At 42.6% G+C, this 27,988-nt stretch overlaps 1 protein-coding gene across 3 annotated transcripts; it reads left to right on the top strand.

The window, feature by feature from the left end:
• Window positions 1-1,667: 1,667 nt before the first annotated feature.
• On the top strand, window positions 1,668-27,766 carry LOC109769875 (methyl-CpG-binding domain-containing protein 9). 3 transcript variants are annotated; one of them, XM_020328578.4, is made up of 11 exons: window positions 1,668-2,505; window positions 13,025-13,110; window positions 13,442-13,764; window positions 13,940-15,070; window positions 16,447-17,139; window positions 17,931-18,239; window positions 18,928-19,263; window positions 23,145-23,243; window positions 23,526-24,038; window positions 25,243-27,123; window positions 27,315-27,766. In XM_020328578.4, exons 1-11 carry the CDS (start codon window positions 1,847-1,849, stop codon window positions 27,558-27,560), a joined length of 6,276 nt encoding a protein of 2,091 aa, XP_020184167.1. In that variant the 5' UTR covers window positions 1,668-1,846; the 3' UTR covers window positions 27,561-27,766. The 3 variants fall into 3 exon arrangements, with proteins under 3 accessions (XP_020184167.1, XP_045085751.1, XP_045085752.1); XM_045229816.2 differs by lacking the exon at window positions 1,668-2,505 and adding an exon at window positions 9,596-9,735; XM_045229817.2 differs by lacking the exon at window positions 1,668-2,505 and adding an exon at window positions 11,635-11,751.
• Window positions 27,767-27,988: the final 222 nt, after the last annotated feature.

Below are 27,988 nucleotides of genomic sequence, written 5' to 3'. Positions count from 1 at the left end.
CCCTAAAAATAATATCCATCATTGGTTTATATTTCTTATTTATAACTTTGATATACTATAATTCCAGCCTCAAATAAAAAGTTACGACTATAACAATCATTATTCTGAGAAAATCATTAGAACTACAAATATGATCACATTAAAGTGTGTTCATATTTGAATACATATCCCTAGTAATGAAAAATATGTTTTTTTTATATTTACTCTTTAGTTACTATTAACACAAGTTCATTAAAAGATTACCAAACTATTAGTTACAGTAACAAGAGATTTCCTGTATATAAGAGATACTAATAAATATTTTCTATATATATTTGTAATAGATATTCAATATTAAACTTATATTAGAACCCCCAACTGAAAGTTGCACAATATACGACATATGTGCATTGAACCTCTTTTGGCGTTGTGTCAACCAACTAGTAGACCGAGTGAATGCTAGTCTGTACAACACCAAGTATACTATGACATCAATCCTCAACCTCAAAAATTTATTTGTAAAACAAAATATCCATGTTATAGTTAAGATAAATGATCTCCATATTTGATTTTGGTTAATTATTTATAACTTAGATATACTCTAATTGGAGTTGTGAATAAAAAAAATCACAATTATAAGAATAATTATTCTGATGTTCATTAAACGTGCAAATGTGATCCCATTAAAGTGTACATTGTTTAGAGAAACATCCATAGTAAATGATTCTTTTGTTCTTATATTCCTTTTAGATATTTATTTACCAGTTTCTACTATCATATGATCGTTAAAAAATTAAGAAACTATTAGTCACAATGACAATAACATCGTTTATAACAGTTCTCACACAGAATAAATTGATATAGCACTTTCCTATATATAAATATTTATAAATGATTCAACATATCTTATACTTTAGTGATCTAAATGCTTTTATATTTCTTTAAAGAGGGAGTAACATTATTGAGATTAATGAACAATTATTTATACAAGATTTTTCTTGCTTTCCATATATTCTTTATAAGAAGACATTAATGCAATATATTTCTCGTATTACAGCAAAACACACAATTAACACTACAAGATTTTTAACATATATTTTAATAAATGACTTCTATATATTCCGTATAAGAAGACATTAACGAATGATTTCAGTATATTTCTTGTATTCCAACAAAGCACACAATTAATACAAGATTTTCCAAGATATATTTTATAAATGCTTTATATATATTCTGTATAACAAGAAGACATTAATGAACGATTTCAATATATTTTCTCGTATTCGAGCAATGCAGGAATTAATACGAGATTATATTAATACATGGATGCTAATAAATGAAGACATTAATTAACGATTTCAGTGTATTTTTCGTATTCTAGCAAAGAACATAATTGAAGGCAGCTTTTGCATATACGTTACCAGTACACCGAACGTGTTTTGTCGCTGTGTACAACAACCGTAGACGCAGCCAACACCAACTGTAGAGCACCGCGCGGGGACGGACACAGCACCGCGCCCCGCTGCACGGGCGAAAGAGCTTCCGTCACAAGCTCCGCGCCACCGCAGCCCATCTCCCACGCACGACATCGCTCACTGACAGCCGGGCGCTCGGCCGTTTCCACCTACGCGTCCCCGGCCCCTCGTCCACGTGTCCCGTCCGTCCCGTCCGTTCTTCTCCTTTGCTTTGCTTCTCCCCGGGATCCCTCTCTCCCCCCTCCCTTAACCCCAGCCGCGCTTCGCTCGTGAGCTGCTGCTTTTCCTTGCTCGCTCTCTAACCTCCTCCTCCCTCCCTCCCCTTCCCGTCGCTATGCCCGGAATTCGAACCCTAGCCTGAGCTCGGGCGCGACCCTGATCCCCTGTTCGCCATGGATCGCCCGCCACATCTCGACATCGACCTCAACGAGGCGCCCTCGCCGCCGCCGTCGCCGCCGGCGGCGGTTCCCCAGTCGCCGCCGCGCGGGTTCGCTGCCCCCATTTTTGCTCCTCCCCCTCCGCCGCCGCCGCCGCCACCACCCCAGCCCCAGCCTCCCGCCAACGCGCAGGCCCAGCTGCTGCTCGCGCACCAGGCCCGCGAGATAGCGCTGGCGTACCACCGTGGGGAGTCGTGGAGGCTGGCTGCTGCTACGGCCATTGCGGCCGCGACCGCTGGTTCGTCGGTGGAGGTGCCGCCTCCAGCGCAGCACCCGGGAGTAGCGGGGTGGGGGAACCCGCCGCCCCCGTGCGCGTCCTGCGGCCTCCCCGAGCTGCCGGGGGCCACCATTATCTGTGACGCCTGCGAACGTGGGTTCCATGAATCATGCGTCCACGTCTGGGGGCCGCTTATGCGCCAGCCTCCGCCACCACCGCTGCCCACCCCCCCTGGCGTGCGGCGGCCTCCGGTAGCCGTAAACGAGGACTGGATGTGCCCGGCGTGTGAGATAGGTGGTGCCCACTCCAAGCGCTGGAAGCTTCGAGCAGTGCCGCTCGATATCAATGCTGCCCCACGGGAGGATCCTGTTGCCGTCACCGTCGGAGACATCACCAGGCAGTTATCTCAGCTCCCTCTTAATCATCTCCTTATGACTTTACATCTTTTGATCAGCGAATTTTATATATTAGCTCTAAGAAGTAGATTGTTGTTCATGAAACGCCAGTACTTTGCAAATGGTAATGTTGAGTCCAATCGAGAACTTGTCATGATGGTTTGATCCTTGTTATATGTCGCTGATGTTTGGTTTGCTACTTCTTATGATTACACAGATGCACTTGCTATCAACATAGCATATGAATCTGGTATGTTCTTTGGATTTTTCTGCTTTGCTTGACTGTTGATAACACTGAGACCTGAATGACTTGGTTTAAATGCTATAATTAGCAACCGGTAGCAGTGGCTTTCTAAAGCATTAGTAAGAGTGCAGCATGGTGTTGCATCTTCTTTTAGTGGCTTCTAAATTTAGGTATTACACTGAGTAATTCGTGGTTGCTGCATGTTTCTCCCTGATTTACTACAAAGAACAGGGTATGAGATACTGCAGCTAATTTGATACTTTCACCCTTTCATGGCAATAAGGGCATGCGCAATGATAATTTTATTTTGTTCTAGTTGCGGCACTAATTTGATTTGTGTTATTAGTTTATTGAAGTAGGACGCCTGCATGTTTCGGTCTTGACAGGTACATGCAGTTCAGCCTTAGGAAATTTGTAACTGTTTTTTTTTCTTTCATTGTGAAGGTATCTTATGGGTTTCACCTCTAGCCTACCCCAACTTGTTTGGGACTAAAGGCTTTGTTGTTGTTGTTGTTGTTGTTGTGAAGGTATCTTATTGGTTTCTCTTGCATTGTTGCATGAGATTGCCGTCTGACATTTTCTTTATTCAAAATTCTAGTATGGAAATTTGAACTAGTTCTCTCTAGCGTGAATCATGAACTCTTTTGTGGGTTCTTTTTCGGTCCATTAAGTTTGGGTTAGGTATCACTTGGCATGTTCCAGTAAATTAATGAACCAATAATAGAGTAGAGGGCAACGAAGCATCGACGATGAAGGTGTCTCACTGCCGAGCCGCGGATGGAAATTTATACGAAGGATCAGGTAGATGGGGATTTTGTCAGAACAATGAGCTAGTTTTATTGATTGATTGACGATAGTACAATGGATCGGAACAACTGGAATGCCACCAACAAAGAAGATCCATGATAAAACCGGAAATTGCATGAAGGTCCTTTTGATCTAATGTCTGATGTTTCTCCATGTCTTCGGTGACGAAACCACAAAAGATCAAACCCGCACAAGCCAGGCCAACCTTATAGGTTTTGAAGAGCCACATGGGTTGGCTAGCTCAAGTGATGAGAACCTAATATGACCAAAAACACCGTGGTCGAGGACACACCCCTTGCAAGGCAGTCTGCCAAGCTGTTGCTCGGACGTACAACTAGTAGAGAAGGTGCAAAGCCCAAAATAGCGAGCATTGAGAATCACTAGCTCCATGAGGTAGATCGTCATGGTCACACTAGGGCGAGGATGGAGTTGGGAGACCACCATGGGGCCACCACCACCAAAACAAGCCTAACAAAGAAGGCACCTAAACTCCTAGCCAGATATTGATCCTTACTTCCTAATGCTAAATCGGTTGTCGAAGGCGAGGGAAATTGGCGGAGATTGAAATAGTGGACGATTCGTCCAATGGCTAGGGTTTCATCATGCCTCATGTACAAGGGACATGTGAGCACAAGATGATGCATACAACTTTTATGAAAGGCCCATCATGGAGAGAAATCAAGTATAGTGACTTGTGGTCGAACGCTTGTACCACCACTCTTCTTGACAAACCATCCTCCACCATTAGAGCATGTGTATTCATCTCCGTGTAAAGATTTCGCTTGGTAAGGAAAACCATGGTCGACGACTGTACCAACACCAACACCATGATAGGGCTCCACCATGGCTCTCTGCCAGTGGTGCTGCCTGTGAGGAAGAACGAATTTAACATGTTTGTCAGGCGTGTTGGTCGAGCGATAGTAGGAAGAAGCTGGTATGGTAAGAGAGACAAAAGGAGGGTGGGCAGAGTGCTGACATGGTCGATGGATAAATATACTCAACTGCAAAACCGTCATATATTTAGGAAGAGAGGGAGTAGTTCTTTTTGTATTCGCATAATCTAAAAATCCTTTACAAGATTAAATTGCGTCTACATTCTTGTTATGATTAGAATTTGTTGTGAGTCACAACATTGTGATAGTATCCCTAATCTCTCTTGCACTACAATGTATGGGACATCAAACAAACATGTATTGGGTCTTTCTGTTAGCATCCGTGCCTAACCTCTATCACCATGGCAATCTATTTCGGTGCCTCTTGTGTAGTTATCGTTGCATCATTGCTCATTATCAGTGGACATGACTCTTGTTGTTAGTTTTCTTTTCTTCAGATTTAGTATTGTCGGCCTTGGCTCCTTGACCTCGCTACACATTCTTTTGCTAGATCTCTAAAGGATCTTTTTAGTTTGGCATGTCCATGGTTACTTGTTACTCCACCGAGTTCTTTTGTTTCTCTTCAACTTTATCCAAAGCTACATAAATCTTCTCAATTTTTGTCTCCTTTAGCTAGTAATTTAATTTCCTTGGTTTGTAACAACCCTTCCTTATGTGACCAACTGCATTGAATCCTTTCCATTTTTTTCTTCCCTATGGCCCATCCTAATTAGATCGAGCATGGCCCAACTCCAATCTCTTCTCTCGCCTCTGACGTGCTCTCCCCGATATAAAATTGCCCTTTTGGTATTTATGTATAACCTTCTATGTAGTCGCGACTCAAAAATTATCGTCACTATGTTCCTACTTGTGGCCGCTGTTGCCAGTTTTAACAATTTTCATTATTTTCCATTAACGTGGCAACTCTTTCTGACACCTTACTTGTAGATGGTCATTTGGTCTAACTCCTTATAACGTTTTGATTTGAGATGTTAACCCATCTTTCTTTCTGCCGTTCGACGAACTATAAACATAGTTCTGATGTGAAATTGGAATTGTCGTTGTGTCTGAACATTAAAGAGCTATTAGTACTTTCTGAAGGCTTAGAGGAACAAACTATCAAGGTTTAACACTGGTAATGCTTGATCGTCAGTGTCACATGTATTTTGTGAGTATAACGAGTCATGACACAATTTAGTGCATCTTCATAGAAGTCTGAGTGGGACCTTCTACACAACCGGTTAGTTAAGCTCGTGAGACATTACATTTCAACACATGCATCGATGGTGATTCTCGGAGAGGTATGCCATGGTATCCCCTTATGTAGCAAATGGCATTTGTGTGAACCCCTATGTGACGATTTTGCCACACAAAGGGAGTTACTAACCTTAGGCCATGTAGGGGAGATGAACCAAGGAAGAGACATGATGCGAGCAATGTCATTGAGTAACCTCATATAGTGAGTTGACATCCTACATTCGAGAGGACTTCCATATTGCAAGATCTACGGGAATCATCAGGATTGAGGGTATACTTGGTTTGCTCATCATCACATTTTGCCATATTTTCTGGATTGAAGATTATCCTATTACCGATATCTTCATGTTGAACTTGCTAAGAGGCGTTTCCTACTTACGCAGAAGAGCCTATGCTTGAGAGGAAAACAATAAACGATGAAGGGAAATTATCTCCCAAGGCTACATTCTCTTCTCTTAACTTGTGCCTCGTCCTATTCAAGGCACTACCACGCATCTTCCTTCGTATGACATTTACCGCGCCGCGAACAAAGATACATAATTTCCTTGTGCTCACCATAGATTCTGCCATCAAGTCTCCTTGGGGCCAGTTGAAGGCCAACAACAGCAATATGGTGGCTATACTCACCCATGGACACCTTCGAGAACATCAAACTGCCTACAAGATGTCATGATCATATATGAGGGTGTGGTGGAAACGGTGGCCACGATAAAGGAGCAATGGATGACTATTATGTCATAATGCCACCCCGCCACAAACACCCTCGGTGTTGGCGACCCCCTGCACGCTTGCACACATTATGTCTACCCCCTCCCCCCCAAAAAAACACAATAGATCTTGCATTTCATTGCATTGAAAAGAAGGGGTTTGAGTTACAATCCTCATAGGAGGCAGCTACAATCTGTGATTTGGAATCAGTGGACATCCCAAGTTGGGGGGTGATAGCTCTAAGTCCTAATGCTCCGGCACGTGCCCAGAGGGCTGCCTCATCTTTGATCTTTGTAAGTAAGTCATTCGCCGAGGGGTGACCTCCGTTGATGACACAATTGTTTCGGTGTTCCTAGAGCATTTGCAAGGTTGCAGAGGTGAGGCCTTTGCGCATAGGCTTGGGGGCGAGCTGCCTCGCGGATTGCCACCGATGAGCGAAGGCTCGTCGTCGGGTGGGAGGTAGGGCATCATTAGCCAGCTCAGCGTCTCATACTAGACCCGCCGAGAGAAGGGGCCGGTGGGGGGGGGAGGTGATGCATGGTCTCAGGAGCTTGGAGCTTGGTCGCGGAGGGGACAGCGAGCGGGGTGCTGTAGGCCGCGGCGAGCGAGTAGGTCCGCGGTCCAGCACCGATCAAGGTTAGTGAGCCAGTGGAAGAATCGGAGTCGCCATAGTGCCCAACACTTCCAGGTGAGCTTCCAAGTGTCGTAGTCGGTGAACGTGGCTAGGTAGGCAAACTTGGCGGAGTAGATGCTGCTTGCGCTCCATTTCCAGGTTAGACAGCCCGGCTCGGTGGAGAGAGTCGTGGGCTCGATCTTGTGCTAGAGTTGGAGGTATTTGCCGATTTCTTGGACGCCAACGGTGCCATGGATGTCTCGTGCCCACTGATTAGTTGCAGACTGAGCGCTCATCGATCCACCGATCCTCCCAGAACAGGGCCCCTAGGCCATTCCTTAGCAGCATGGTGGTGGAGGCGAAGAAGGCGTGCTCCTCGGCGTTGAACTGTAGGTCGAGGCCGCTCTAGGCCCTAGTATTGTCCGTGCAGCTGAACCAAAGCCAGCGCGAGGCCGGTGCGCTTGAGGTCGTGGACACATATTCCACCTAGCGAGATTGGCTTGGAGATGCGCCGCTAGTTGACGTGGCAGTTCCGACTTCCCACCATTAGCTTCCGTGCGTCCGGCCCAGAGGAATCCTCTGGATTTTCTCGAGCGCCTTGATGGTCTTCTTGGGGGGTGCCAACACTAGCAGCTGATGGACGGGGATCATGCTCAGTATTGCCTTGATGAATGTGAGGCGGCTGGCCTTGTTCATGAGGCGCGCCTTCCATCCTGGGAGCATGCCGGCAGTCTTGTCGACGACGGGCTGCAACTGGGCAGCAGTGGGTTGCCGGATCGAGTGGGTTGCCGGATCGTCTGTGGGATGCCCAGGTAGGTGATGGGCAAATCCACAATGGGGCAGCCAAGAAGGTTGACGGCGGTGGGCGCGGCCTCATCACTGTCACATCGAATCAGGGTGGTGGAGCTCTTCAAGAAATTGACCCGAAGGCCCGAGGCGTGCCCGAAGAGCTGCAAGATGTTCTTCTCTGCCATAATATCACCCGGTGATGGGTGGCAGAAGAGGGTCACATCGTCTGTGTATAGCGAGACGGTAGGGTTAATTGAGTTGCCTATTTGTTTACCATTGGCGTCTCTGCCAAAGAATAGGAATTATGATATGATTCATGATTAACTTCTTCACACCTTAGGGTGTTACTCATTATCTGGCTGCATGGAGCATGATCGGTGTCATGTAGCCTACATGTGCAAGTGCAGTGGATTTGCTCAGATACTGCTCAGACCATCCCTATACGACATTATTTTGTTGGATTCAGAAGCGAAGCGGATAGCGCTAGGATGTAGATACAAATACAGCTGATGCCGGAGCTAGACTTGGCAGGTAGCATAATGCCTCATCCGATAGTAGACACAAGTTAACAGGGTAATACGCACATGCGAAGAGTATTTAAACGTCGGGCAAAATCACAAGAGTAAAGGGCATATAGAACTACAAGGTGATATATAACAACTAGAAGCACATAATAAACTCTAGAAGGCGGTAAACTTCCACAAGTAAAACACTAGGGACGCCAACATACCATGTCATAAACAAGTAACACCCGTATGACAAGTTTGTTACTAAAGTTCTATGGAAGTTGGATTATCCTATTTAAGAGGGTTGGATAATCTCACTAGAAAAACTCTATAATCCTAACACCATCAGATATTAGGAATAATATATCTTGTGTGCCGGGTTTGGAATCGGAGCAGATAGTGTCTAGATGTAAAATAAATTCTTACCATGTCCTATCTATACATTGGATTCTCAAATGGTCCGGTTCAGTAATTATCCAAATCACATTCCCTTACATGTGGGTGACCACAATATCATCTCTTAGTTCCCTTGCATTATGGGGCCACAGCCTATGGCCTCGTGGAAATACAAGTTGCATATTTCCTCGCATGGTACCAGAAGTTAGGTTTAGGGATTTGATTTTTACTCCTGAAGCCGCAACTCATCTCCCTCCTGGTCTTCTCAATTCGAGTTCCTCCCGACCTCCTCTCACCATTGTCTTCATCCCACCGTCGCTGCTGCATCCCCATGTTCCTAGCCGCATTCACATCGCCTAGATTCACAATCGTTGCCCATCTCGCTCTAATATGGTTCACTCGCCAACTGCTCCTCTCGATCGGGCCCACTGGAAAGCCACTCTCATGTGCCGCCGGGCCTCTACCCCACCCGTGCGGGCCGTGCCCTTTTGGCCTGCCCACACACTCCCATCAATTTTAAGGGCCAGTTCTTTTGGGGCTTATTGCTGGCTGTGGAAATAAGCTGCCCCCTCCCCAACTTATTCTATAAAATTTAGGCTTAGGCTTGCTTATTTAGGTTCTAACGCCGGCTCTCACCCCGCACCGCCAACTCTCTCCCCAGGTTGCCAGCGTTTGGATCTGTACCTCACGCCGCCGGTGCTAGCGGGATCTCCTCACGCTGCCGGCTCTAACCCCGCACCGCCGGCTCTCTCCCCAGGTTGCCGGCGACTGGATCTGTACCTCGTGCCGCCGGTGCTAGCGGGATCTCCTCTTCCTCGCGTCGCGCGCTTCTGGATCTGTACCTCACGCCGCCGGTGCTAGCGGGATCTCCTCACGCTGCCGGCTCTAACCCCGCACCGCCGGCTCTCTCCCCAGGTTGCCGGCGACTGGATCTGTACCTCGTGCGGCCGGTGCTAGCGGGATCTCCTCTTCCTCGCGTCCCCCAAGCGCGCGACTTGGAGCTCCCCCCTCAAGTCTCGCGTCCAGCCTCATCTTCATAGGTGAGCTCTGGTTCCTCCCTTCCTCTCCCGGTTCCCCGATGGCTGACGCTGAGCAAAAGGGTTAGATTTAGTTAAAGTTTTAGACCATGGTCATTTTTGGCTGACCGTTCAATAGAGGGTCAACTTTATGAACTCTCACGATAGATACTGCCTTTTCTGAATCCGAATTTGTTCTGGGATGAAATATCCAAATCCTACACTGGATTCTGCTGGATATTGAATGGCCTTCTTCTTTGAATGGCTTACTACTGGATATGACTTTGTATCGCTCAGATAGTATCCGTCCTGTTTCCAGTCCTGTGTCCGGAGAGTGCTGTGGGATGGAGTTGGGCATCCAGTAATTTGGCTCTCTACGCGGACGGCTTGCTTTTCTGCTCTTTAATTCTTGTGGGGAAGAGTATAATGCATTATCTCTCCAAAGTAGTTCCTAAGATGGATTGGCGAACATGAATTGCATGGACCACACCACCTCCGTCATGTCTGCTGTTCCTTGGCCTATTGCAGTCATGTTTTTCTTGATTCTGGTGTGTGTGTGTGTTGGGGGGGGGGGGGGGGGCAAATTTGAGTGCCAGTGTGGGCACCAAAGCTGTAGCGTGGCTCCACCGGGGTTCACAATTTTTTTTATTTTTTTGCGAGAAGGGGTTCACTATTTCAGAATTTCTAAAGAACATGCCACTTTGATAACAAAACTTGTTTTGCATTATGAATTCAAAGCTGTAGACAAATTTGAGTGCCAGTGTGGGCACCAAAGCTGTAGCGTGGCTCCACCGGGGTTCACAATTTTTTTTATTTTTTTGCGAGAAGGGGTTCACTATTTCAGAATTTCTAAAGAACATGCCACTTTGATAACAAAACTTGTTTTGCATTATGAATTCAAATTTCAAATACTAGTAAGGAAATTTCTTCTGAGTTTGATATTACCATGATTTCCTCTCACTGAAAACTATTGGGTTTCCTGCCAGGCTTGTTAATCCTGGGGCCTGCCCCTGTGTATTTTATAATCTTGGAATACTACAACAATGTGCACAGCATTAATGAGGAATAAAGATGTAGAATAAATGTAGCAAAAATAGGCAGACATAAATTATATGAAACATGTTGCTGTTAAGGTAGAAGGGGCATCCATTAACCAAGTTATGTATGGAAAACCTACTAATCATCTATTCTGTTCTTCTTTTAACATGACAACTCTCGCATGGCTGCAAATTTTTCTGATCAGTTCATACGCATTTTACCCAATTGTTAGCAAATGATGCCTTTCCTTTATTAAAGCATTTCAATATCATATACAGCATATAAGATTATACGAGCATTTGTGAAACATGTACTGCTTAGTGATGGATTCTGACCTGACTTGTACTGTAGGTTACTCCTTCCCTATTTTGGTTATGTTATTCCATAATTATTGCAAGGATGGTCTCCTTTGGAGACTGGGCCACGGTCACGTGTCAGATTGCTTGGTTCTTGTATTTCGAAAAGATATATTTCACACTAAATTTATAAAAAAAGAATGCCGATCAGAAAGTGGCGTTCTATGCTTTCGCGCATCAACCCTCACGCATGCCCTTTTTTGCAGTTTCTCGTGTACTTGTTTTAATATCACATTTAGATCCACATAAGACAAAGGCTTATGTACTTACAGAAACCGTTCAACCAGATGTCCCTGCACCAAATTGTTCTACTTTATTGTCTACATACAGCCAAGTCTTATAAGATATACATGCTGGAACGGTGACGTGGAATTTGTTAAAAGTATATATTTTTATTGTAGTGATGGCACATTTTTCTCACGTTCCTTTATGGAGGTGATAAACTGAGTACATACTCCATGGGTCTTTCCCTTTATAACACCAATCGTCCCGAGAATCAATCTCCTTGATAAAAAAGAGAACAGGAAGGGAAAAGAAAAGAGCGATAACCCTTAACTTTGCCCTCACCCTTCTTCCGCCAATCAGCTCTGAGATCTCAGTTCAGTTGACAGGAGTTGGTGTGATCTGTGAACCTGTGCATCTTGAGGTAGACCTAGTTTCTCTCTCTCTCTCTCAGGTGGGGTTAAAGGCTGCGCTGCGTGCCTTTTCTTCCTTCTGTTTGTTGTTTTGGGGATTACTCCTGATTCTGCCCTCGCTATTGTTCTGCAAATCAGCCCTGGAATATTGCTTCAGCTGATGGCAGATCGGATGATCTGCAAATCTATGCATCTGGAGGTGCAGATCTAGGTTTCTTTCTCCTTGCACGAGGTGGGGGTGGGGTGGGGGGCGGGTGCAGAGGGCAGTTCTAGAATTTCCAACTTTTGCAATTTTGTGAAGTGTTATACCTGCATCAGATCATGCGTACTGAAGTGGGTAACAAACATCAAAGTTTGCTTTATTTATTCTTGCGGCCTATTAGTTCTGGTACATGCATAGATGATGTACAATTTCCCCACCTTGTTTGGTCTATTTTGATGCTAAAATTTTAGTCACATATTATTTGGTGAATCTTTCTCTTGATTTCATGGACAAAGTTGCCCCAGTGTTCATTGTCCCCTTCAGCAGATCTTTTGATCTTCTTAAATCCACATGATGTACTAGATTCCATCAGTAGCCCATCCACAGATGGTTGCGAAATTGCTGCAGCCGAGTACATAACTGCAGTATAACTTCAAAATCAAACATGATTTGAAGCTAACTATTTCTGTTTTCAGCCCACCATCGTTCTGTACAATGTTTAGTTATCTTGATGATTGTTCTTCTGTACCTTTAGTGATTATTATGGAGTTGAATTTGCTTAACCGAGTTGTCTTTGCATAACAGTGTGTTAAGAAGCTTACAACCTTAACAGTTGAATAGGTTGCGCTGCAATAATTCTCAGTAGTACTGCAAACTAAATTGTAAAACAATCAAATTGTTATTGTCCTCTCATTGTTTTAGACTACTTTTATGTGCTATGCTGAATTGAATAAGCGCTGAAAGCATGCTTGCATTTGCTCTAGCCGGTTCATTGTGTTACAGAGCAGTGCTTTCATTATCTTACATGATGCTCGCTGTTTTATTGTCAAGTGGTTATTGTCTTGACTATTCTTGAAAGATCTGTTCGAAGGAAAAACTTCTGATTTCTTGAAAATTCTGCCTTTTGCAAAGAAAAGTGAAACTACAAGTAACTTGTGGCAGCTATTTAGCGATAAACTTTATAAGCTGGACTGTTTTTGGGTGCATAATATCAGAAATGTTATAGGAAGTTTTCTAATAACCCTTGTTGTACAGACATTATCATAAGAAGAGAATTAATATTATTTTTTTGATCCTCGCAGAGTAAGTGTTGCTGATGGAGCTCACTTGACCGAATTGGCTACTCCACGTTTTGAGGGGCTGCAATTGAATAATACAACTCCTTTTGGTAAGGATATTAGAGCAGTCATATGTACTGCAAGAGAATTGTATTTGCTTTCTGTTGGAGATTTTCCACACCTTTTATGCACTGTAACTTTTTAGACAGCAATTTGCTGTGCTAACCATCAAGATCAACTTCTGCTTGCCCCCATGTTCAGTGCATGTGTGGCCACTTAGGCATAGTATGTGTTTATAAAGGGAAATTTAATTCCAGTTCCAAAAAATTATGGGTCATGCTAACATTTTGAAGCTATACCTGTCTGGTCTCTAAAAGTAACTATTGACCATCATCGGTGGTGCATCTTATGATAATCCCTCGTCTGGCTATCATGTTGCAGATGGGAATCACTTTATGCCAGCATTTGGTCTTCCTCATTGTTTTAGCATAAGACAACAATTTCCTCCTGTGGAACAAAATTTCATTGCTGATGGAAACATAGAACAGAGGTCAAATCATACACGCCGCAGGAGAAGAGATTTTCCACAAACATCAGCATTGCCCAAGTTCTCTGAGAAGCACGAGTTTGTAAGTTCTAGCATTTTGATGGAGCCATCATTTTTTATGAAAGCAACAGCCCCGAGTCCTACAGAAGAAAGAAATCCACTAAAGCCTCCAAAATTTCTTGCGGAAAATTGCAACCGTCAACCACATCATCGCAGTGTGAGTATCTCATTAACTGTTTCAGATTTGTTTCTTCATCCAGTGTCCATTTTAGATGTTATTGTTTCCCACTGGTACAGCCTTTATTTATTCATTTTATACTGCAGTTCTTGTATCTTACGTTCACTTTAGCACTGATTTTGATAAATACTACTTTGTTGTGCTGTTTCTGTAGGTTGGCCTACCTGTTCAATATCAAGATTTCTTTATAACTAGCTTGGGAGAAATCGATAAACAGGCAAGCTACCACAATTGCCACCAGATATGGCCAGTGGGTTTTACGTCTTACTGGCATGATAGAGTTACTGGTTCACTGTTTGAGTGTGAGGTGTGTGATGGAGGGAGTTTTGGGCCTTTGTTTAGGGTCAGAAGGTTACCATGCTCAGTGTTCCCCCTTCCAGAAGCCTCGACCATTCTCTCTCAGAATGGTGCAAGAAAGGCTGATACAATTGAAACAAAGGAGAGCAGCAGTTTTATTGGAGATGCTGCTAATGATATGGATGATGATCTTTATATGATCCGGGATGTTCCCTCTGAGACCAATCAAGATTTCTTATCATGTCTTACCAATGATTCAGAGGATAAAATGACTTCTTTGGGTTGCAATGATGTACAGAGTTCAAATATGATGTTACAAATACTACCTTCAAATTCTGAGAATGTTCCACCAAGTAAGGAAGCCAATATTAATGACCAAATTGGTGAGTTTACGTTTGAGGGAACATCATCCTCTTCAGTATGGAGGATGATTTCTTGTGCTATGGTGGAAGCTTGTGAAAAAATGTACAAGGAACATGGGCATTTGGTCTTCTCATGCACACACAGTAGTGGAAATCATTTGTTAAACAAGGGGAGTGGATGTCAGAACTTTGATGGTCCTTACACTCCCTTAACTAGATTTTGCTCATCCAATGGCCCCAGTATACCACGAGTTATAGAAAAGAAGAACGATGTGGAATCTACTTATACATTACTGAAGAAGTGGTTATACCATGATAGAATTGGGCTTGATTTGGAATTTGTTCAAGAAATTGTGGAGTCTCTTCCTAGATCCAGGTCTTGCATAAACTACCAGTTCTTGTGCAATAGGGCTGAATTTCACTCTTCTATGACAGTTGCAAGTGGTTTACTTATATCTGTGCATAAAGATGGCCAAAGTAATGGAGATATGTCATATGATAGACATGGTGCGGTGGCTGGTCTACATGATCATGCTCAGCCCAGCGGTTCTAGCATCCGTGAGTTACCTCCGGGACATCCTATTAGCCATAAGCTTCCACCAGAATCGGCGGGAGATGTTTTCCAGGTAGATCTTTACATATCTGCAGGGTCGTACCTGAGAAATTAGAGGCCCTGTGCAAAATTAAAAATTGGCCCATAGAGTATTCTTACCTCCGTCCCATATCAATTGACGCTCAAACGGATGTATCTAGCCGTATTTTAGTGCTAGATACATCCATTTGATCGTCAATTAATATGGGACGGAGGGAGTACATAATTAACTGTGAAAACAAGTTTTATATTTCATATCGCTAATAAAAAATGAAATGGAATTCCAAAAAAGGAAGAGATGGTTCATATTGCTAGTATAATTAGCTCAAAGAATTGTATCTTATCAAAAAACAAATCTTGCCCCGAATGACTTGATTTTTCACATATGGTGGCATCATTTTAGCATTGTTTGATACTACTCACCTACGTTCCGAAATATCCTACAAATATAGTCAAAAATCTACATCTTCGCCGCTAATAACAAAAGGTTTTTGAGTTTGTTAAAAAAAATGTGCCAATACATTTGACATGGATTATTTTTTATTATCATAGTTACCTACTCCATATTTATACAAAGATTAGCAGTCAAGGTTGCTTGTTCCAAAATTGTCATCTATTTCGAATGTAAGGTGTACATAATCTTCAATTAGGTCTTTTTTTTTTTAATATTATCAATTGTTAAAAAGAAGTTAAATTTCTCTTCACCGAACAATTATTGATGGGGTAGGTGGGAGATTGACAGGAAGCGTACTAGCTATTCATTGCCGATAATAGATTCATTCTGGGGAATTGCAAAGAAATTAGTCAAGGAAAGGTGGACTGATGGAGATAGTCTCCAATTTGAAGAGGAGAGAGAGAGAGAGAGAGAGGGAGCGAGTGGAAGGAAGGAAGGAAGGGGGAGATGTGCGTGAGGTGGAGTTTGTAGACTGTAGTTGTCTCAGTTCTCGGTGTACAACTATCAAATAGCATTGCAAGTGCTTTCTCACTAGTACTGTTAACGCAGGATTAACATTTTTTTATCATTGCATGATTAACAATTAGTACTAGTAGTAAAGGACAGACCCAGTGCATAGAAGCTCCCACGCAAGGTGGGGTCTGGGGAGGGATTATAGGAACCTAGTCTTACCCCTGCAAAGTGCAATGCAGAGAGGCTGGTTCGAACCCAGGACCTCTTGGCACAAGTGGGGAGGACTTCACCACTGCGCCAGGCCTGCCCTCAACAATTAGTACTAGTAGTACTTAATCAAATCTGGGCCCCCTCCAATTTGGAGGGCCTGTGCATGCTCACACTCTGCACAGGCTTCCTGCATATCTTTCACTGGTTCTACTATTTGAAGAAACACATCTTTACACAGTTGTGCATTTCCTTCTTATTCTTGCATCCATCTTCTCATTGAAATATTCTTGTAGATATGGGAGTTCTTGGGGCGCTTTGCTGAAATTATTGGTCTCAAAGAGGTGCCTTCATATGAACAATTGGAAGATGAACTTGTTGACCCATGGCCAGTTTGTGGAAATCAGAAAGAAACATTGTCGAAGGGCATTCAACAATGTAGGGATTACTCTTCACCGATGAATTCCCCTGCAAATGTTTCTATATCACATTCAAATAGTGAATCTGGTCTATCCAATAATGAAGAGATTGTGTCTGTGTTTATTCCTGTGGAAACTTCTTGTATGAAGGAAGCTGGTCAAGATAAATTGGCAGCGCAGACACTAGGGAGGTGCACTGGTGTAGTATTGCCCGGGGTTCACCTTGCACTCTTCAAGGTTCTTTTTGGTGAGCTACTGTCAAAGGTTGCGATATTTGTAGATCCAAACATTGACCCCAAAGAATCAAAACCCAGGCGTGGAAGAAAGAAGGACACTGAGAGCCTCATTTCAACAAAGGAATTTAACTTTGATATGCTAACTGCTAACAAGTTGACTTGGCCCGAGTTGGCTAGAAGGTACATGCTAGCTATTTCTTCCATAAATGGGTGCATGGACGTGTCTGATATTTCCAGTCGAGAAGGGGTGAAGTTATTCCGCTGCCTACAAGGTGATGGTGGCATACTGTGCGGAGCAGTACCTGGGGTTGCCGGCATGGAGAAGGATGCCCTGGTAAGCATTTTACTTATACAATTAGCTAAACTTGTGATTCATTTGGATCATGCCTTCCTTTCCTTCTTCAGTCAGACATGAGTTGTAGGCTTTAGATTGCTGTATGCTATGGTTATTTGCTATCTATTTTTTGGATTTTTCTTCAACTTCTTATTTCTATTTAATAATATTTGCTTTGATTGCAACCCCGTACAATTATATTACCCACATTAACTCTTCATAATAGTATGTTTCTATGTTGTTTCCATGAGGGAAATAAGACATATCCCTGTTTTATTCTGCTCAGGAAAAAAACTTGTTTTTTTGGGTTCCTGTCACCATCGGTACCGCTTTCCGTTTTTTACGGTAAAACAACAGGGAATGCCATTACTCTGTATTTATATGTACTTTGTAGTAATAATAGAAAGATGTATGTACAAGCCTAGCAAGGCGGGTATAATCAGTTGAGAGACTCTGCCCATTTGTTTTTTTCTATGATTTTATTCAGAACTTTTCCACCTGTTTGCAGAAATTTTGTTGTTAAATCTTATCTATGGAGACAAGATTCTTGTTTTTGCTTATTTGGCTGGAGATATCTTGACTACATTAATTCCTTGTTCAGCTGTGTGATATTTTGAGAATATTGAATATAATTTATAAGGATGCTGTTTTACGTTTGTTGTATAATTTATCTATAGTTTTTTGTTCGCTCACTAAGAGATATTATAAAATTTCCTGTGTTCTTATTTTAGATGATGGTAAATTTTTATGTGTATTTTTGCTGCACTGTAATTAATGTCTTGTATTTTCAGCTGCTTCTGGAGGCGGAAAATTTGATATGCAGTTCTCTATCAAGTGAAGGAAACAAGGTTTTTATGATGGATTACAAGTACACTGATATGATAGATTCTGCTGAGGTGCCTACTGCTGATAATAGAACATTGCCAGATTGGGCAGAACCACTAGAGCCGGTGAGAAAATTACCGACAAATGTGGGAACAAGAATTAGAAAGTGTGTTTATGAAGCTTTGGATCGAAAACCACCAGAATGGGCAAGGAAAATTTTGGAACATTCGATAAGTAAAGAGGTCTACAAGGGTAATGCATCTGGACCAACCAAGGTTAGTAATGCTCCTGCAGGCTGCAGTCATATGATTATTGCTGTTCTAGACTGCGTCTATTTTCCTTCTTTTAGCCTTGACCCACTCTCTGTCCCAAACTATTTTATCAATACATCGAGCTGCACAATGCTTATGGTATTTTTCTCGTAAGAAGTAACGAGTTGCAAAATATAAGTATGAGTTTGTATTAGTTTATGTTTTAGTACCATTTGTTGTGTGGGTTGCAGTCTAGATTAGAACTACTCATGAATTTTGCTCTTAGCCGGCAAGACGAATGCATAAATTCCGTTTTCTAGTTCCCCTAACAGTTCTTTTGTTTTACGAAGTATTGTATCCCTTAAAAAGGACGACAGGAATGCGAATTTTGTTTGAAAACTTGAAAATCAGTCAGATGATGTATTTTGTATTTACATGTCTTTGCTTATATAGGCCGAGCAGGAAACTTCGGTTAACATGAACTTGCTGTCAGCATCGCACTTTAACCAAAGTTTTACAATATACATAGCTGCCAGAAGAGGAGTCAGTGCATAGCACGGCCATACTTATGTTGTATTTAAAGAAATGTATTTGCTCGGTGCCTTATTAGACTTATTCATTGCCATGATACTTTTTTCTATCTTTTAATTTGAGAACCCTTATGACTAGGGGACTATTTGGAAAATACACTAATTTTTTTTTCTTGTTACAGAAAGCTGTTTTATCTGTGTTGTCAGAGGCATGCCGTGTAATAGTGCCACAAAAACCTGAAAACCCAAGAAATGAAAGGAAAACTATTTCCATCTCAGAGGTTATCTTGAAAAAGTGTCGTATTGCTCTGCGCCATGCCATTTCTTCAGATGAATCTAAGCTTTTTGGGAATTTGCTTGGAACTACTCTAATGAACTCTAATGAGAATGAGGATGAGGGCATCCTTGGATTTTCTGGTATGGTGCCACGCCCTTTGGACTTCCGCACAATTGATACAAGGTTGGCTATGGGCGCTTACTGTGGATCTTGGGAGACTTTTTTTGAGGATGTGCAAGAGGTATGTTTTTCTTTAACACCCTTTTTATATTATGCTATGGTGATACACATGGGATATTTTCTCAGATTTTCCATGGATGACTTCATGTGCCTTCCAATATTCCTGTTGCATTAGCTTGTGCTAGATGGTGACGTGGTGGTACCACCAGATCATGGTGTTGCTTCAGCATTATTCTATTTCTTAACAGGAAATTTCAGAAATATTGACTAGCTACAATCTGTTTTTGGAGATAGTTTGTCTGGGTTTCTCTAAGGCCTTGTTTGGTTTCAAGGGATTTAATCCACTAGTGGAATCAACCCACCTAGGGCTTGGGCTGATCCCTGCTTTTCACCCAATCCACTGCATACCAATCCATGCCAAACCTCCCTCTTCAGATCTCATTTGGTTCTCCCAAACTCAGTTCAGAGTTATAAATGACACAGAGCAACATGTTTGGACATAGCATTTGAACAACATACACAATACTATCATATACAAAAATGGTCTGCACCATATAACAAGATGGCAACAAGAATGCAGCACTAACATGAATAAACTGGTAGACAAACATCTCGAAACGATACGAACACTATCTCCAGTTACATATCATCCTTGATAATTCAGTGCAAATTACTCAGAACTTTTGTGATCCACTCAAAAAATAAATAAACAACAACTTGTGTTCCTCAATTGTGCACTTCTCGTCGACGTAGGTATCATACAAGAACTTGCTGACATCCTTGTTCTTCAGGTGGCATTTCTGGTTCAAGTAAAACAGAATAAGGGTCATGAACTCATCATTAAACAGACCCCATTATTTCTACAGGACGCGTCACAGCATGAAACCAATTTTGCAACGCAAGAAACCATGCAAACTTTGAGGATGCATAATAACTTTCAAGTTGAATAGAACAACCATACAAAATAAAAGGAAAGCTTAATCCCCGCCATACCAAAACAACCATAATAACTTTGAAGTTGAAGAGATGCTCAGTTTTGTTCTACGGCTAGACTGCTAGAGCCCATGTTTAATCTTACTAGAAGTGTTAGCGGGTCAGAAACCTAACCATCTACTAATAGTATCCATGCATTCCTTACATATTCATTAGGATATATATCCACATACAATTTGAACAGCAACCAAGAAGAGTATAACTGCAAGAAAATGCAGGGGAGAAACTACGGTTTAAATTTGCAAAGACAATTAACTGAGTCAACCTATTCTAGCAGCCATTAATAATGCAGTGTTGCTCAATGTGTGTGTCCAACTACTAGTCACAATGAACTACAAGGACAGTGGAGAAGACATACACTCAGTAATTCATTTTCTCTAACATAACCTACAGAGATCAGATGGAGAGCAACTGTACTAGAGGCTACAAACACGCACATAGGTGAAAGTCCAGAAATTCCAAGTCCCAACATATCTTTAGACATGAGAACCTAACAAGTCTCCAATCAAAACAGTAGACAAAAGCAAATAGATCTGCACATATTTAATACTGGACTACATGTCAGCTTAGAAAGATGAACCTTCTGTGAGTTTTGGTTACCATCTGACAACAAATAGACGTGTGTGTGTGTTTGATCTTATCATTGTTCTTGCAATTAGTCATAGCCAGCTCCTACTACATACACAACTATCATCACCTCGAATGCACCGATACGGATACGGGTATCAGTATCGGACCAATACGGATACGTAAATTCGTCATTTTGAAAAAGTGCCAATACGGATACGTTTTACTATTTATTTATTTTTCAAAAAAAAAAGGATTCAGAATGCCAACCGTGACGTTTTTACATCCATGGATTCCATGGTTCCCTGTCTTCTTTAGCAAATGAGCAGAAACTCTAGAGTAGCTACTCAAAGCTTCATGACCACAGTAGTCGCATTTCCATTTAGTGTTGCCCCCCTCCAGGTGATTTCTCTATGATTTGAACATGGCTCCACAATGGTGCCCTTAGATTTGTAGGTACAGTAGGAGGTTCAGCAGGAGGAGCCATCTGATGAGAAAAATGAGATCTTCACAGATCAGAGGAGAAAGAAGAGGGGATGAGCTTGGCTGGGCAGGAGAAAAGGAGAAGAGAAGTGTACATGCTTGTTTGCTGCGTGACAGGAGGCGTTAGTGAGGAGTAGCAGCTCGTCGCCGGCTAGTCGCCGCTGCCGCCGGCCCTGGGTGAGTAGCTGCTAGGTACGCAGCCACCAGCCGCCGCCTGGTGTGAGCTTGGGAGAGAGGAACGAAAACTGGGAGGGAAAGGAAGGGAGCACTGGGGTACTAGGGTTGCTGTCTGCCTCTTAACTGGGCTCAGTGGTCTCTTAGATGGGCTGGGCCGTATCCAAAACGAACTGAAAAAGTATCCTTCAAGTATCTGAATTGTTTTAAATCGTTTATTCATGGATACTCCTTGGATACGTATCAGGGGCGTATCAGAGGAGTATCGGTATCGGATACGGTATCCGATACCGATTCGCTAGTTGCCTGAAGTATCGGTGCATTCGAGATCATCACTTCCTCATCCGAGAAATGCAAAGACAATTACTAGAGACATGACAGATTTGGAGCCATGTGCGTGTGTTTGATCTACATGGGAACCTAACAAGTCTCCACATGAGAACCTAATTTGGAGCCACACAGATTTGACAAAACAACTACTATTCCATAACAGAAGGAATGAAACGGAAGCCCCACGGCCCCGCCTTGTCCGCTGCCTGCGACGGTGCTGGGGTGCAGCAGGAGGGGAGGGAGGGAAGGATTCAGGCCAGGGCAAGAAAAAAAATGAGATAACTTACGGGAGAGAAGGCTGCCGTCGTCACCGTTGTCATCTGCGCCGCCAGCAGCACCGGGCCTCTGCTCGTTGACGATTCTACTACGCAAGATACAGGAGAAAAGGAGATCAAAGGAATAGAGAAGGGAAGGAGGCAGAGGTACATACTTACAGGAGAGAGGCGACCATCGTTGGAGGCATCGCCGGTGGCTCCGCTCGGTGCTGTTTCTTGCGCCGCCGCCCCTTCGCCTCGGTAGGGTTTTGTGCGCCACCGCTCCTTCGCGTCTCGTCGTGGATCAGTTCCACAAGGACGAGCGGATCCTTTTGGCCCCTATGGAACAGAGTGGATTACAGTGGTTTGGAGGCAAACCAAATAATCAAATTGTGATCCACATGTAATATTCCCCTGCCGAAACGACCGCCGTGGATCGGGCCGCTATCCCGGGCAATCCACATGGTTTCCGATGTAACCAAACAAGGCCTAAATGGGCTTTTGGTTATATGATGTTAACCAGTTTACTGTTAAGTGTCCCGTCTGGGTTTCTCTCAATGGGCTTTTGGTTATATGATGCTACACCAGTTTACTGTTAAGTGTGCATTCTACTACAGGTCTAAAGCTGGCATGAGTGCACTAACTGCTTCTCATGCTAAATTAATCCCATTGACTGCTGCAGTACGAATTTACAATAGAAAGAAGCCTAATTTTAAGGCTTATGATATCTATGTATATCATTGCTATTCATGTTGGCAATGTAGTAATGCCTGTTTATCCATGAGCGATTCTTATTCTCGTTTCTATTGACGGCTGTTTCCTTATTGATTGCCATTGTATATATTCCTAAACTTTGATGTGTGTTGGTTTATGTCCATCCAAGGGATATTACACACGCACAAAAAAGGTAAAGTGTTGTGCTGAATTGAATATCCCGAGCTTCTAAGTTGGTACATGAGCCACATCTGTTTGGTTCAGAAAAGTTGGGAATGATTTCCGTTCATTCATGACTCATGAGCACAGCTACATTAGCAAATTTGGTGAACCTACTAGAACCCATTTGCTAATTTATGTCTCTAATTGAGCAGTATATATATTTAGTCCCCTGGTCAAATTATGACGCCATTATGTTTACCTGCAGGTAATCCGTAATCTGCACACTGCATTTGCTGATCGAGCTGATGTAGTGGAAATGGTTGCAGAATTGTCTCAGAGTCTTGAATCCTTATATAAGACAGAGGTTTGTTATCCCTTTCTGTATCAATCTATCTCACGCGATTTAGTCAACCTATCTCACGCGATTCCATAATTTCATTTCACATGCGTTTATGATCAAGATGATATTGCAACTAGAAAATAAAATAAATGGGTCACTGAGTCAGCTTTATACAATCTTATTGGGATTACCTATGCTGATTTGAGTATATATTAGCTTACTGTTAAATTTTCTGTTTACTAAGTTATATTACCAGGGATTTTAATAAACCTTTTGGCTTTCTCTTCTTTTACATGGCTGGTGCAGGTGCTCGACCTTGTTCAGAAATTTGATTCTCACCTGTCTAATGAGAATACTGATTCAGAAATCCATGAGGAGCTACATGATATTCTGACTGCAGCAACCAAATTACCTAAAGCTCCATGGGAGGAGGGTGTTTGCAAAGTATGTGGCATTGATAGAGACGATGAAAGTGTTCTCTTATGTGATGAGTGTGACTCGGAATACCATACTTACTGCTTGAATCCACCACTAGCTCGTATACCACAAGGAGACTGGTTCTGCCCATCATGCATGTTAAAGCCAAAGAAAAAATCACGTCTTGACCAGGGTGCTCAGGATTCGAAACGACAACGGAAAGGAGCAGAGTCTCATGCCTTTCACGACAAACCATCGTGCATGTCAGGTCAAAAGAAATCACATCTTGACCAGGGTGTTCAGGATTTGAAACGACAACGGAAAGGAGCCTTTCACGACATACTTATTAAGTTAACTGCGGCAATGGAACAAAAGGAGTACTGGGAGCTTAGCACACAAGAGGTATGGGTTTTCTCTTCTATGTTTCAAGTAGATATCTCTATTGTTTAGTGTTTGGAAGTTTTAGTTCTTTGTGTATTGCACATTTCGTTGTATTCCTTCATATTAAGAAAAATGAAGTGGAAGCTTGAGAGTTCAGACTAGTAAAACCAAATGGGGCATTTTTCTCATACAAAATTTAAGTTGGTCAGACTTCATTCCTTAGTTAGACCAACATTTTCCGATTGGTATGTCCTGCTATGGTGGTAGGGATGTTGGATTCATAGGCACCCTGAAAATCGACATGTTTTAGATTTGCTGGTATTACCTGGGGTTTCCTTTACTTGTAAGTATGTTTTATAACACTTAGCAATTTCCCGCCCATCATAGTGGTAGATGAAATGTTTAATTTGTGTTAGCTCTGGTAAACTTCTACATGCCACATATATTCTGTGTGTTGATCTGTTGGATTATCCCTGTGTTGTCACAACCATCAAAATAAGGTTAATTATTCAAGCGTTGTTGGGTATCTTATATATGTGGCACTTTGTGCAAACAGATGAAATCAACATATGTGTATGGTGCTATGGTGCACCCCATGGTCTCGTAATTTAAATTATTTGATCCTCTTCTGAACTCCCCTTCCCCCACTCTATCTTCTTCTGAACTTCCCCTCCCCTAGTCTATGCTAGGACAAGACGATAGCTCTTCTGCCATCTTATTACCGGAAAAATGGGATCATGTTTTCAGAAAATTTCAACACAAAATTTGGGTCCCTTCATTCTCAGATTGAACTTATTTATTCATTGACATATGCTTTGCCGTGTAAACAGAACAATTTGGCTTGGTGTATTTACGATTTCTGTAGATAATTGCATTTGGCGCAAGAGGTCTTCAAAGAAAAAGGTAGAAGGGATAAGCGAAATGATTTTCTCCGACACTTTGTAGATACTCTAGATAACCACATTGATGTTTTAGTTGGAGCTTGATTTTATAAAGTTAGCTCTTAGCCGATGTCTTGGACGATTTTCCTTAAAAGTATGCATGGAACTGTGGATGGAGTACGTTGGTATTGTGTATTTACTCATTTGGCCTGATATGATTTTACTTGGCCAGATCATCTTTTCTCTATTATTTTACGGTATACCTAATAATTTATTTGTGTGCTGATTTTCATAGTGGACAAAGTGACAACTTACAGTGTCTAACATTTATCGTCAAAATGCAGAGAATAAATATGCTGAAATTTCTATGTGATGAAATGCTCAACACAGTCCTGGTAAGAGAACATATAGAAAAATGTCCAGATAAGTTGAATGACCTCCAGCAGAAGTTTCGTGCTTTGAATTTTGAATTGAAAGATTTGAAATATAAGGAGGAAATGAGGACTTCATATGCTAGACAAAGCAGATGGAGCAAGACTGAACAGCACGTTAGCAATTGTTCTGCACTTCCGGAAAATCAACAGAATGAAGTGGCCATAGCATCAGACCATCTTGAAGAGTCTGATCAAGGTAATACTGGAGTTAACCTCAACCACCCAGCTGAAGGGACTCCTCCTGGGCAACTAAATGTTGGCAAACCTTGCAAAAGTGACAATGACATGTCTATGGTTGAAGAAAATAAGTCTTTGGGACTTTCTGAACAACCATCAGGGACAGGTAGTGACCAGATTGAAGGGAACATTATGAACGAAGGGTCGCGTGATAACTTCAATTTGGTGGACACTCCTATTGCTGAAAGAGAACCAGTAGCTACACCTCTCAGTACACCGGGTGGGGAGTTGCCTGATGAAAATGCTAGCGCATCCCAAGATAATCTGAAAATGTCAACAACTAGATCGCTTGAGCAAGCTGCTGATAATGGTGAAATGGATACTTTATCGGACGAGATTTCAAAAGTGCAGGAGTCAATTGGCACAGTAGAGTCACAACTTAATATGTCATCCCTCAGAAGAGATTGTTTGGGAAAGGATTCCTTGGGTCGATTGTACTGGGTTTTAGGACGGTCTGGTAAACGTCCTTTGCTGGTCGCTGATGGAAGCATGCTGATATGCAAGGAGAAGGACATTAACATGGTTAATAGCTACCCCCCCTCTACTTCTGATTGTAAAGGATGGAATTCGGCATCTGTTGTCATTTATGAATCGGATGACGAAATCCGTAGTCTTGTTGACTGGCTAAGGGAATACGATCCAAGGGAAAAGGAGCTGAAAGATGCCATACAGCAGTGGCAGCGGCATCTTTATCACCTGGGTAATTTTGTTCTCAGTGATCCTCCAATATCCAAGGGGTCGAACAGCGAGCAGCAGCTTATGGACCTTCCCAGTACCAAGGCTGGAGCAATTTTGGAGAAAACATGCCGCTGTGACTGCTTAGAGCCTATATGGCCTGCTCGACACCACTGCGTAGCATGTCACGAGACTTACTCCACATCAACGGAGTATGAAGAGCATGCTGGAAAGTGCAATGGAGATGTCAAGGAGAAGGATTCTGTTGATCCTAGCTCCACTGCTGAGTCCAGAAAACTGAAGTCATGCCCATATGACTTTGAAGAGATTTGCAGAAAATTTACCATGAATGATTCAAACAAGGAGATAGTGAAGGATATTGGACTTATTGGATCAAATGGAGTTCCGTCTTTTGTCCCTTCACCTGCATCTTATCTTGAGCCTCCAGTTATTCTGAATAAAAACAAAAAAGATGACATCCCAAATGATTGGGTTTCCTCCTTGGAGGAATGCCAGGCAATGTCTGCACAAAAGTTAGGGCAGGAGGGGTCCAATTCTGGTCAAAATTGTTCTGGTAGCACGGGTGATGAAAATGTGTCAAAATCTAAGAAGCCCGCCTCTGATAGTACTTCCTGTGAGGAAGCATCTTCTGCAACAGATAAGCCAACGAGATTGCTAGCTGTTAATGGTGGCTTGGTTCCGGAGTCATCATTGAGGCCTGTTATAGGAAGAAATTCTCATATCCTAAAGCAGCAAAAGATAAATTTGCTTGATATAGATGCAGCGTTGCCTGAGGAAGCTTTGAGAGCCTCAAAGTCTCAACAAATAAGAAGGCGCTCATGGCGCGCTTTTGTGAAGCATGCAGAATCAATATCCGAGGTGACTTGATGTATTTATTCATCTTCATGCCACAGAAAACATATACCTATTTACTAGTGTTTATTATTATTTTTGTGCTGATTATCTAGTGTCCATTAAGAGCTCTCTAACATCATCTCCATACAAAATATATGCTTGAGAGCACTGATATTATTCGTTGTACTGATTAATCGTATCTATGCCTCTTCCAGATGGTACTGGCGACCAGTGTGTTGGAGAGTATGATAAAATCCGAGTTCCTGAAGAATGATTGGTGGTACTGGTCCTCCTTCACAGTAGCTATGAAGACCTCAACTGTATCCTCACTCGCTCTCAGGATCTACACTCTTGACGACTGTATCATGTACACCAAGGAGCCTAACACCATGCTGGCTGACAGTACAAAGGTTGTAAACAAGGGCAAGAGGAGGAAAGAGCCAGAACCATCAGCGTCGTAATCTGCGCCGCTCTATTGCATACCCCAAACTTAGAAGTTCCGCAGACGGTGCAACAATGTGACGCTGTGGTGATAGAGATGGTATAGACAGAGTCTTTGGTTATGTGGTCCCTTAGTGGTTGAGCCTTTAGGCTAGCTTTGATTCTGGTGTTCCTGCAAGGGTGCAACCTTGACCGTTCATTTTAATAAGTCATATTTACCAGACTATAGTTGTGCGCCTTAGATATGTTAGGGCCAGCGAAGAAGGAAAATGCGTTGTTTCGAGGATGGCAGCCGCAATAGCTGGCGTTCAAATTTTCTGCAGGGAGCGGCTGCATGCGAGCGTAGTTTTTCCTTTTGGCTAACCTGTTTTGGCTTCCAGGGATACATATCATTCATGTTAGGTCTGAGAACCCGAGGATCTTGTGCCTCCTTTTGTACCCACCTTCA

This window comes from Aegilops tauschii, chromosome 6 (assembly GCF_002575655.3).
Source record: "Aegilops tauschii subsp. strangulata cultivar AL8/78 chromosome 6, Aet v6.0, whole genome shotgun sequence".
Taxonomy (NCBI): Eukaryota; Viridiplantae; Streptophyta; class Magnoliopsida; order Poales; family Poaceae; genus Aegilops; species Aegilops tauschii.
Note: the sequence above shows the minus strand (reverse complement) of the source record. Positions and strands in the feature narration are given on the sequence as shown.

Coding starts and splice junctions, on each gene's coding strand:
- LOC109769875 (XM_020328578.4), top strand. CDS start 1,847: ATGGATCGCCCGCCACATCTCGACATCGACCTCAACGAGGCGCCCTCG. Junction 13,111..13,441: donor GAATAATACAACTCCTTTTG/GTAAGGATATTA, acceptor ATCATGTTGCAG/ATGGGAATCACTTTATGCCA. Junction 19,264..23,144: donor TTTTTGAGGATGTGCAAGAG/GTATGTTTTTCT, acceptor GTTTACCTGCAG/GTAATCCGTAATCTGCACAC.